This window comes from Buteo buteo, chromosome 10 (assembly GCF_964188355.1).
Source record: "Buteo buteo chromosome 10, bButBut1.hap1.1, whole genome shotgun sequence".
NCBI classification, from domain to species: domain Eukaryota; kingdom Metazoa; phylum Chordata; class Aves; order Accipitriformes; family Accipitridae; genus Buteo; species Buteo buteo.
The window spans coordinates 27,740,930-27,752,836 of NC_134180.1; the positions used below are offsets into that span (position 1 = coordinate 27,740,930).

Here is an 11,907-nt window from a genome sequence, read left to right on the forward strand (position 1 = left end):
TGGGTGCGCTTAGTTCTTTATACACATATATAAAATAATTAGTTAACTAGATAGAAGGAGGCTATTTATTCCTTTGTCTACTTCTTTATACTAACTTCTTGATAGAAAAATGCAGGTAACTGTCAGTATCAGAGAACCAGTATAAATGTTCAGTGTGTTAGTGAGTATGCAAACTAATATCTAAATCTAGGATTGCTGATATAATTGTTGTTGAATGTTTTTAAAGAATAGTGAGTAGAGACAAGGTAAGTGAAGTTTATAATCTCACTATTCCATGTTTGCTCTATCTATGTAATTATTTCATGTTTTAAGTCCAGAGGAACTTTAATTATGCAAGTTAGTATCTGAGCTGTTTATCTGTGCCTTTTTAAATTAAAACCTTTGGTAAAAAAAGCTTTAAAAAATGTGGTATTTTTGATCTCTTGAGTATGGTTTCATAGCATTTCTGAGTTTTAACAGTCAAATCTTAGTTTTTATCTTAAATCTAATGTCTAGTTGAAAACATAAGTGTAGCTAAGCAATTTCTGAATGCTGCTCTGAACAGATAATGCAGTGTAACATTTTTAGTTCCGTTTCCTGTGAAAGTAGTGATTACTGATTAGTTCATATCAGGAAAGAAGTTGTAATTTCCCTGCAAATTATTAGAGTATTTCTTATGTTCTAATTCATAGTATTTAGGCAAATATTGAGTTGGACTTGAATTCAGAAGATTCATATTTTGAAATGAAGATGGATTCCTGGGTTCCGTAATGCCTACGTAGATAGGTGACAAAGTGTTAATAAAATTGTCTTTGAGATTTCTGTCATGTCGTGTTTTGTTTGCTTTTATGATTTGTCACTCCTTTTTCAGAGGTGTTAGTACTCATTAAATTTCTTAGTGAAAGCTTATTTTTAATTACATGTATTCACTGTTCATGTTAAGTGTCATGTTCATTTCAGTAAGGTTATGTTTTTGCATGTCCTGACTTGCACTTTTGTTATGAAAACACTGTCTAAAAGATAATGAAAGCAGAGGTCTTAATTGTTTGTAGTAGGTAGTGTATTGAATTAAGAATTTTTAACTGAAGCTATTCTGTCAGCTTCTCTATAAACAGTGGGGTTTCAGAGTCAGAAGGACGTGATTTGGTATACAGTATTGACAACTATTTGTAAGATTAAAACGCCTAACTTTACAGTATGAAGTTCTATTTTAGTAGCCAGAAAAATGTGTTGTTAATTTATATTTAAGATTCAGAAAACTATGGAATCAATTGCATGTTGCTAAAAAACCCAAAAAAGTTTAAAAACATGTGACAGTATACAAGGTCAATAGGGGTTTTCTTTATTTAGATTCTATGTTAAATTGAAATGAACTTATACTTTAAGAACATCGAATCTGAGTATCTTGCATAGCTGATGGAATTGACTGACATCTAAGTGCAAGCATCAAAGCTAGCCCAACCTGTATATATTACTTCAGTTAAGGCCTATTAATGTGCTGTCTTCTTTCTGCAATCACATTTAACTACAATAAACTACTAATAGTTAGCCCAAATGAGAAGTCTAAAGTCACTGCGTTATCTTTATTATAAACAGTATTTCACTGTCCACGTTAGGTTTAAAATGGAAACCAAAATTTCACTTAATGAGACTTTCTTAGCATCTCTGGGAAGGAAGAAATAAAGTTTTCCTGTTACTAGTCCATAATTGTCATTGTAACATGTCCCACTGCAATTTTTTTTTTAAATGAATCTTTGCTTCCAGCAACAGTATATCTCAAATGATCTTCTTTTTCCTGTTTTGCTATTTTTAATACAATGAATGAAAATTATCATGTATCTTGAGTGAATAGTCAGTTGTTGCATAAATCAGGCAGGTCTGGAATTGTGGATCTATTTAGGCTCTTATTTGTCTGTAGTTAACTATCAACATAATAGTGTCTTGTCTCCTCAAAGCAAAATAGTTCAACAGATAACACACCATAATTAAACTAGTAATTTAAATTTTTTTGTCATTAACCGCTTATGTTTATTATTACAGCTTTATGCAGGAGCTGTCCTAGAAGTATGCGGATGAAAATTGGGAAGGTTCCCTCAAGTCCAGGGTAAGTAAAGCCACTACTGTTCTTTAAAATACGAAGTACTGTCACAGCTGAATGACAAAATGTGCTTTTAAGTACTACTACAAGTAGTCATAAATTTCATATATTATATCAGGAAAGTTGCATTGACCTGAGACTCATGGAACTGGTCTCCAATAACTGATAGATGAAATTGTATTGTGCGCTTAATGGAACTACTTTCTTTTCACAGATCCTCCAGTATAATTGTTTTGTCAGTGGATAATGACAGTCAAGTAAAGGGAATGCAACACAATAGTGTAAAAGGAAAGTCAGTACCATCAGTGTGTGGTGGGAGGAAGCTGCAGGAAAAACATCTGTGAGAAATTTCAAACTGGAATTTTGTTATAAATGGGGGAAGACCTTAGGTGATAGCAGTACTTTGATCCCCATCCCCCCCCCCCCCCCCCCCCCCCCCCGATAATGAAGACCCTAATACTGTACTTTGGACACAGAGAAGAAAGACTAATTTAGCTTTAGACATAAAATTGCACAAACATCATGTCTCCATCTACTATGGCCAGTATTAATACCTCCCTGTTTGAAGGCTGACTGACAAACAAGTTAAAAAAAAGGATTTTAAACCAGGTTACAATTAACATAAGTTACGCTGCTTTAGACCCTCTCCTGCCACCTCTACCCACACACAGTTCAGTTAATTGACTGCAAGACCAGAGCAAAGCTATTTTCTCTTTTCCACTGTTTAAAATGCCAAAACAAGAATTGTTTAAATTACTTGTCCTACTTCAGGGGTGTGAGGAGATTAACTGTGTTAGCACAGGAGTCCATACTATCTCCATGACCATTCAAATTTAGCAAACATGAAAACATTCCCAACTGTTGTTGAGCATTCACTCAGCTTCTTTATGGTTGTGAATTTGTAACAGTTAAGTGCTCTTTTGAGCTATAGGTTTGAAAGAAAAGGTCAACCTGTTAGCCTGACTTCAGCCCTGCATTATGTCCTCGGTTATCTTCATGTGTAGGTCCTAAATGGGAATGGTCCTCCATTTCTACTGTGTGCACACTATGAAATATGTTCCAAAAGCTTACAGTACAGAAAGAAAAACCTGAAAATATTAATTTTTTTTTTCTTTCAATCCTTGGTTATCCAAACCTGCTCAAAGATTTACATTACATTAATCAAATAGGTTGCTTTTAAAAGTGACTGAATGAATTTCAGTGGTTTTTCAGTAGGTTCTCTGTTTTGACTACCAGTTCTTCTTTGCTACAGTAAGAATTCAAAAAAGGATCTCTTGCCTTTTCATCACCAATTTCTGCAGTTACCCAATCTAAATTTATCTTGACCAAATTTACTGCTAAGGTATTAGAACAGGTTGGAAAATGGGATAAATTTTAAGAGCATATTAAGAAATTTTAAAAACCAGTAGAATATATTCTTGCAGCTGGTATTTGTCCTCACATTAGTATTAATCTCAGAGTACTTTTACTTAGATTTTCCCTTTGGTTTTAACTTCTACCAGAAACAGTATTTAATGTCTCCATCTTAAGACATTAAAATTCAAGAAGTGTTTTTATTTCAACTTTTTACTTGGATGTTTGCTATGGAAGTTAGGTTGCCTGAAGGTCATGTTGCTGTGTTTGAAGCATTGTCTTTGTAGGCTTCATTGAACTGTGTACCCTGTCATTGACAAATGTCTTATTGCAAATAACTCCGATTCCTTTCCCATAGCATCTGCTAGGATTTTGTTGGGGTATTTTTTTGCAGAATGTACACAAAATGGCACTACTAATTGCAGGACTGTGTATGTATTAGAATTACATGGATTAGTTACTTCTGTATCTGACCGTGAAGTCTTCACCTTTAAGTACCTGTCTAAATTGTTTTGTCACTTGGCTTACTCCCATAGACTTGATTTGTCATGGACTACTTCTGGATTATATTTTATTTGGCCAAAGGATGAACAGTGGTTTTTTATAATGAGATTCACATCTTAAAATAGTTAAGGATTAAGATCTATTGAATTAATGAAGGTTTGTAAAAGTTACACAGTAAGAAAGTTACACAGTTGGAAAATCCTGTGCACTGCTCATGGTTACTAAAGGCAATATTCTATGGTCCTTCTGTATCAAAATTTCTATCAAAATTACTGGTTATATAATTTTTAGCTACAAATAGCTGCTGAATATACCTGTGTGCCTGAAATGTGAGAATCATTACATATGGAATATATTTGTAGGTACTAGGAAAGCAAAGAAGTGACAAGTGATGAAAAAAATCTAGTCCTCAGCAAGATTATCTCAATCTTAAACTGAATGTTATTCTTGGTAATATCATAACAAACTACTAAATGCTTTTGTGAATATGCCCAAGGATGTCTATTACATTTTTCAAATACAGCTTCTTGTGGTAAGTCAGGTAACAGACCAGATTTCTGTAAGTCTCTTTATGTTCAGTACTGAAATATTTTTCCTGCTAAGTTTCCCTTAAAAATAAATTGCTCTATTATGAATGCTGTACTGTAAAATTGATTCCTGTATTACATGTATGTTGAAATCATTCTGTATAAAATTGTTCTTAAATATTTATCATTTAAAAGCACTCCATCGAAGTAGAACATTGAAAACATAAATGACAAGATTCATAGATGAAGCAATATCTTATTGTACCAGGTAACAGAGAAAATATGACAGGTTTTGCCTGACATTCATAAAACTAAGGCTCTGAAATAGAATAATAAATTAGCTGAGTCAGTGATTAATCTAGCATATTTGCTTTAAGTTGACTTTTCAGTGGCAGCTGTGTTCTGCTCATGATGAGATAGGAGATAACACTGTCTAGATTCCTACGTTCTTTCCAGCTTGTTTAACAAAAACTGATTTAGGCTGGTTTTTTTCATTTAACATTTCTTATTTCTCTGCATTCTTTCTGTTCATCAGTAGAATAACTCTCAGCTTTCCCTGTGTGACTCTGTTAGCTTAAGAAATGGATGTGGTCCCGGCAAATCTGTTAAAGAAACAAGGTCCTTAATCCTTGAACTTATTCAGTATGCAACAGCATTAGATCCTCTGACTTCAGAGTCAGTAAGCACTCTATTATATTGCCCAAGTTCTGCAAGTGTGAGGGGGATTCTTTTAGCTACTAAAATGTAATTTGTTATGGATTTGTATTTTTAGGTAAGATGACTTCCTTTTTATTTTCATCTGCAATTCTCGAATACTGGTGAAAGTTAGAAAGTTATATTAACCTGAAATCTTGCATTGGTAGAAATGTTAGTAAAACTCTTGCTAAGAATGTAGGATATTGTAGTGGGAGACACGCATTGTTTTATCATCTTTTGTAAATAGATGATACACAAACTAAAACAACACTTGTCTTCAGATTTAGAAATGTCTCTTGCCCTACTGCTTCTACAAAGCACTCTGTCTTTGGGGTTTTTAATGTGAAGTTTCTTCAGGCTTGATCAGAGCTCTGTCTTGGATTCGCTTTTGAAAGCGTGTGGTGTTTTGTATAAAATCATGAACAGCTGCACTGTAACTTGATTATTAGACTACAAATAGTAGTTATTGATGTTCCATATAAATTCTTAAATTCAAATTCTTATCTCAAACTGTGGTCCCTAAAAGGTAAAGAGCTATAGCCATTAAAATGTAAATGAGTGCTTGACATCTGCTGTAGTTCCATCTTTTTCTTGGTTCTCATGGTATCTTTTGAAGCAGGCTCATGCGATCTTCAAAACTGCAGAGCATGTATTTGTCCCCAAAACAAATTATGAAAGAGCCTGAGGAAAGAAATGAATGCTTTTGGTTTGCCTGTATTCCCAGTGATTTACACATTCACTTTTTTAACAAATATTGCCAGTTGTCTTAGCAATGCTTAGATATTTGTGATGAAATTAAATGTTGCATTTTCCTGTCTTCATAAAATATCTACTCTTCCTTTTGTTTTGGTTGTTTTTCTTTTCCATGGGTTTAACACTTGATAATTAGCAATGCCTCAATAAAACCGTTGTTTTATTCAAGTTCATTTCAGGTACAAAATGGTCAAGTCTGTGGTATGGTTAAGTCCTTTTTGCCTTTTTTATGTACAAATCTGTGACATTCTGCACACACTTGTGTTTCTAGTAAAATTTATTTTTACTTTCAAACTGCTTGTTTTCATTGGTTTATGCTAAGTAATATTACATTTGCTTTCTGTTTATTGAAATTAACTCAGAACAACTATTTATAGATAATCTTAGATGTACTTTAATCATTCTCTTGTATTAGTAATAGATCACTTCAGTTATTTCCTATAACACATTTTGTATACATTTAGTCTTTCTTTTGAGTTTTAAAAAGCAGTTGTATATGCTGCATTGAGTTGCACAAAGTACTATGCTACTGTTTGATAAAATGTCTTTTCAAAGATAGTAATAACTCACGTGCTTCCTATTGCTAATTCAATGTGTGAAACATTTAAATGCATCACAAGAAGACTTTAAATATTTCTCTAAAAATAGATCATCCTTTATACTAATTTTGAAACATTCCTCCTTACTTATGAATGATGATGGAAGCATTCCTTTCTGATGGTGCTCTCAGAGCACTAACATTCTTTGCCCTGATCACATAATGGGCTTTTTTTGGTGTGACGCTGAGGGACAGGAGGGATAGTCACCTTCATCAAAAAAGTATGCTGCTGCTTTTCAGTGCATAATCAGCATTTTTAATTAGACTTACCTGTAATATGAATCTGTGTATCTGTACATAGCATCGAAAGTTTAGAAGAAGCTAAAGGGTTCTGTTTACTAGAAAAATACCATAAACTGAGAAGGGTATATCCACTTCAAAAAGTTAGATTAATCCCCATGAGCATACATAGTCCTTATAAGTAGTCCAACAGTAAACAATGGAATGAATCTAAACTAAAAGCACAGCTTTTTAAATAACAAAAGTATTAGAAGTTTGAACAAGTGGACGTTTCCGTTACTGGCAGATACTTAATCACATTAGATTCTTGCTAGAAGATATACTGTAGCTTACCAGGAGGAAAAAATTGTACAGTAAAAATTTATTGTTGACCTTATGCTGAAGATTTGACTGGTTCTGACTTGTGGTTTTCTGCCATTAAAATCTCAAACTGATATAATAGAGACAGTAAGGGGTTTTTTTTAATCTCCTGCAGGCCTTTCTGATTTGAGGCCATTATAAGCCTTCTGATGCGTGTGGAGACAAGGTTAAAAATGCTTGTCTGTGTGCATAGTTGTTTGAAAACTAGTGCGATATTTTATTGCCATTGTATATTGGCTCTCATTCAAGTATTAAGAGGTTAGCTTAATTTTTTCTCAATGTCATTTTGTATCTTTTCAGTTACAGATGAAGCAGGAGATCTTTGCTCCTAAAGCAGGAGTCTAAATAATGTGAATATTTCTGAATGTAGATATCCTTGGTAGTCTGGATCATGCCCTTAATATATAACAGTAGGTAGTCAAATCTGTTTACAAAGAAGTTATGCCTAGCATATAGATCTGCAACTCTGCATGGAGAGATGTGGCATCATGTCCATTTTGGGTCAGGAAGTTTTCTTATGGTCCATCCTACTGTACCTCAGAGAGAATAGCACAGGTACGTGCATGCATATACATAGACTTGCCATTTAGGCCTGAGTGATTCTTAGATTCCTTAGTAATCTCAACTTCGGACTATAGGCTTTAATTCCAACAGACTAGTTTTCACACTTTCTCAAAACAAAGAGGTGTTACATATCAAACAAAGTGACATTATAATGATAGCAGTGAGTTTCTCTGTTCTACTGTGTTTGTAGGCAGAGGCTGCTCTTAGGTCTTTGAAAGTACCATTCAGTATTACCTCTCTTTGCAAAACAGTTTTGTGCTGAGCAGGCTTTAAAATGCCCATATGGACCTGATCCTTTTCTCTGACCTTTTAGTTGTAGTTAATTGTGTGGCAATCAAGCCTGCTCTGTAGGCTCACCTCAGGATTGCCTTCAAACAGAAGGCATATGCTTTGGTATTGCACATGTTTTATAAGAGCATAAGGTGAAGTGATTTTCTTAACATCATGTGAAAGGTCAGTTGCAAAGCTGGCAGTAGAACAGCTCTGACTTCTAGTCTGGTGTTTAATTCACTGGAACGTAGTGTCATGGCACCAAGCTCAGAGTTCATCTTATGGAAGTCAAAGTGGAAAATGCCTTCCCCACTCACCCATGAATGGACTATATAAATGCTTGTTTCTCTGCAGTGTGTAATTTCTAAAGCTGCCACAGGGAGAGGAAAATGGGGAGATAGCTAGAATTTTAGTATTAAACATCAAATTTACACCATTATTTAAAGATGTGCAAGTAGCCTTCAGACATAGGATCATAGCAAGCAACAATGTTGATGTCAGGGTGTAGACGGGAAACTGTTGGAGCAGTGCTGAAGGTGGAGCATGTGCACCACATCACATGATAAGCGTGTCCCAAAATGTGCACTGTAGCTGCATCTGACTTCCTAACCCCATTAATTCCATTCAAAGGCTGTTTATTCACTTAAGGCATGATTCTGTGGAAAGAAAAAAGTGTTTGATGGGATAATATGTATTTTTAATGCATGTCAGTATATTAGTTTCTCACTTTAGCTTCCAAAATTGAAAATATACAAATTATTTGTACAGTGAGTGTTTTTTCTCTGTTGCATTGCAAATTCAAGTGACTAATGCAGAAAGGCACTATGATCAGCATTAGAAATAAATAGGCCATTAACAGAAACCAATTTTGTTCCAGCTGTCTAAAATTTCAGCAGAAATGTTCTGTAGTGCTTCAGCTTTCAGAAGATTTAGACATGTGACATTGATACAAGTGTGTAATAGCTACTTTTAAAGTGACAAAATGTAATACTGCCTATAGAATACTTTCTTCTTCCACCTAATTCTGTTCCCATTTTTTGCGAGCTTGTTCAGTCCAACACTGCAGCCAGAGAACAGCCACTCATGTCCAAATGGGCTTTTATCTGTCACTCAAGTAACAAATCCTTACACCTGTTAGAAGCTTAAAGTGCTGTAACCTGAGTTAACCCCCAAAGGCTGTTCTTTAATACAAGTTGAGTTCCACAGTTTGGATTTGCTTCTGAAACTTTATCCATTTTACTATGCTCTCTTACCATTTTTCTTTAAGTTTTGCAATTAAAGTTACCCACTGCACTGACTGCTTCTTACAACCTCCTTTTCATATAAAGCCCTAGAGACTGATTTCAGCTTTAGATTTAAATTGAAAAAAATGTGGAAAAATTCCTCATAAAGTAGTTCAATGTGCTGTGGACTTAACAAAGAATAAGAAATACCTTTGACACTTTTTTGCATGTTCCTGTTGATGACAGCCAAGACAACTAGCCGGTCACAAGCAAATGGAAACACTGAAGTTGAAAATTACGTCTTTGAGTTTAAATCAGAATTGAAGTGCAGTATGTGAGCAAGTACTGGTTATTTAGTGCTATTTGAAATTGTTATATAAGTACAGCTTACAATATGACATTAGTGTATACTTCTATAGAAAGAATGAAAACAAGCCTTATTTTCTTCTTCAGGGGTCTAGTATATCTGGCAGCTCATGGGGCCATTGGTATTTTTTTAACTTGCTTCTGCTGTGTAGTGGTTGGTGCAGCAGGCAGAGTATATGATTTTGATCTGTACTGGGAGCACAGTGGAAGATGGAAGAAAATAAATGTCACTCTGTATATACATACTGAGAAAGTGTTAAGGTAACTGTCTACAGTAATATAAAGATAGGTATAAAGATGCCAGAGGACATCTCTACAGTTCCTGAGGAAAGCACTACATTTTGTGAGGCAGCATGAAAAATTAGTCCTGAGGTTGCACTCATCTCCATGCAGCAGCTGGATGCACTGCAATTTGTGAGAGGTTCATTGTTGTCTAACCTTGAAAAAGCAGCTTTAACATGCAGCTAGGACCTTTGTAAGAGCCAATCCGTACTGACAGGGTTCATCCTTGGGGAGATGCTACTGACATACTACAGGAGTGTCCTGAATCCACTTGATGTCAGTACAGATACTAAATTCAGCCTTGAATGTAACCTGAATGTAAAAAGGAGGAATGAAGACTATGGCATTTTCTAAATAAATTTTAAATACTTCTAGAACTCAAACATTCATTAGGCTAAAGTGTTTGGAAGTAGGGGATTATGCTCACACTTTGTTCTGCAATAATTCATATCATCTTTTCAATGTTAACACAAGGCCTGGGTTGTGCTGTAGGGATACAGGGACTGTGCTGCAGTTAATGCTTACTGTTTGCTGACTAGCACTTCAAGTGAAGAATTGTTCATCATCAGCAGACCTCAGACCTGAACTTCTCTCCATGTAGCTACATGACAGGCCATAGGGTCCATCTTAAAGCTGATTGCCTTTAGGAGTGTCAAGAGAAGAGGAGATACCAGCCTCTCTTCTTGTTTTCAGCTCTTGTTTTCATGCTGTTTTTCAACATGTAATCTCAGAGATCTCTGCAAGACAAGGTTGTCCATCTTGTTTGCAAGAATAACACCTCTACCCACAGTTTCCTCTGTGCCCTTTCACCTGCACTGCTGCAGCTTTTGTGGAGCGTGCTGATGGGATGTCATAGTTAGCCTCCCTCACAAAGCTTATCTTCAGCCAGATTTTGATTGCTCTAATGCTTTTCCTCACATTTGCATATCGCAGCAGCATATGGGCCAGTCTGCTGAAGACTGTCAGTTGTACATGCTGATAAACTGATTTAGACAGTTGCACTAGTGTTTGAGGAAAATCCAAGCAGATACGAAGCTTGTTGGGAATACTAGCAAAAATAGAGTGTTCTTAGGCATAATAGGTTTAGTATTACTAATTTTTGTATTTTAAGAATTTTACATTAGAATATCTTCTAAAGCATCATTCCAAAAGAAATAATCCAGGGAAAACTAGCGTGCTTGTAAATATACTTTATGCAAGTGGAGAAGAGTTTGATTATCTATCTTTCTTTTCTCCAAACCATAGCTTTTGTCAGGAGTGATAAGCCAAAACTCTTCAGGGGACTGCAAATCAAGGTGAGTAGTAACCTAACTTTTTTTATTTGGGACGTTAGGAAGAATTAAGCTTGGTGGAAACAGTCCTTCTGTGGATTGTTCTTTATTTGCTGACCAAGTAATCCTTTAGCAGAGGACATATATTTGCATTGCCAGTATAAATCTTTACAAGTTCCTGCTGCTAATTTTAATTGGTTTATTGCTCAGTAACTGTTTGGTACCAAGTCTTTGTGGTTGTTTGGGGGTTTTTTGTTGTTTCTTTGTTTTTAATCCAAGAAAAAAAAATACTGGAACCCATAAGTACTAGCAGATGGCAAAAGAATGAGAGGAATGCTTGCATTCTGTCCTTACTCTGTGGATATCTTGGATTTACTGAAGCTTACTCTGCCATAGTTTCCTTTTTTCGTGTTCTATTCTCTCCTCATTTTCTGATGGAGCTGCTATTTCCATACATTCAGTGATTCTTACATTTTTCTCCTCCCTCTCAGACTTTCCTTGCTGTGTTCTGTGATTCTGTTTTTCTTTATAGACTTCAAACATCCAGCTTTATAGAAATGTATATACTGAATGGTCTTTCTTATGACTTGCATATATGCAAAGCTGCATAAGCTGCAGTGCCTTGAGCACAAACAGTTCTTTGGTTTCAAGATCTAGTGTAAGACTTCACCTTCCTCTTAAAATCCTGTGTGAACTTCCAGCATACTTCACAGATACACATCTTGATTCTCGCATCTTGTGCTTCCATCCCTATTCACCAAATGGCACCATCTGGAATCACTTCATAGCTATGCATGGCTGCAATAAGTGATTTGTCCTCTCA

General features: G+C 35.3%; 1 protein-coding gene across 1 annotated transcript in view; it reads left to right on the forward strand.

Moving 5' to 3' along the window:
* SELENOF (selenoprotein F) overlaps positions 1-11,907 on the forward strand; it is a 37,545-nt gene that overhangs the window by 14,045 nt on the left and 11,593 nt on the right. Inside the window, exons 3-4 of the mRNA XM_075039081.1 lie at positions 2,020-2,083; positions 11,059-11,108. Of these exons, the coding sequence (XP_074895182.1) occupies positions 2,020-2,083; positions 11,059-11,108 (114 nt within the window). The remainder of the gene's footprint in view (positions 1-2,019; positions 2,084-11,058; positions 11,109-11,907) is intronic.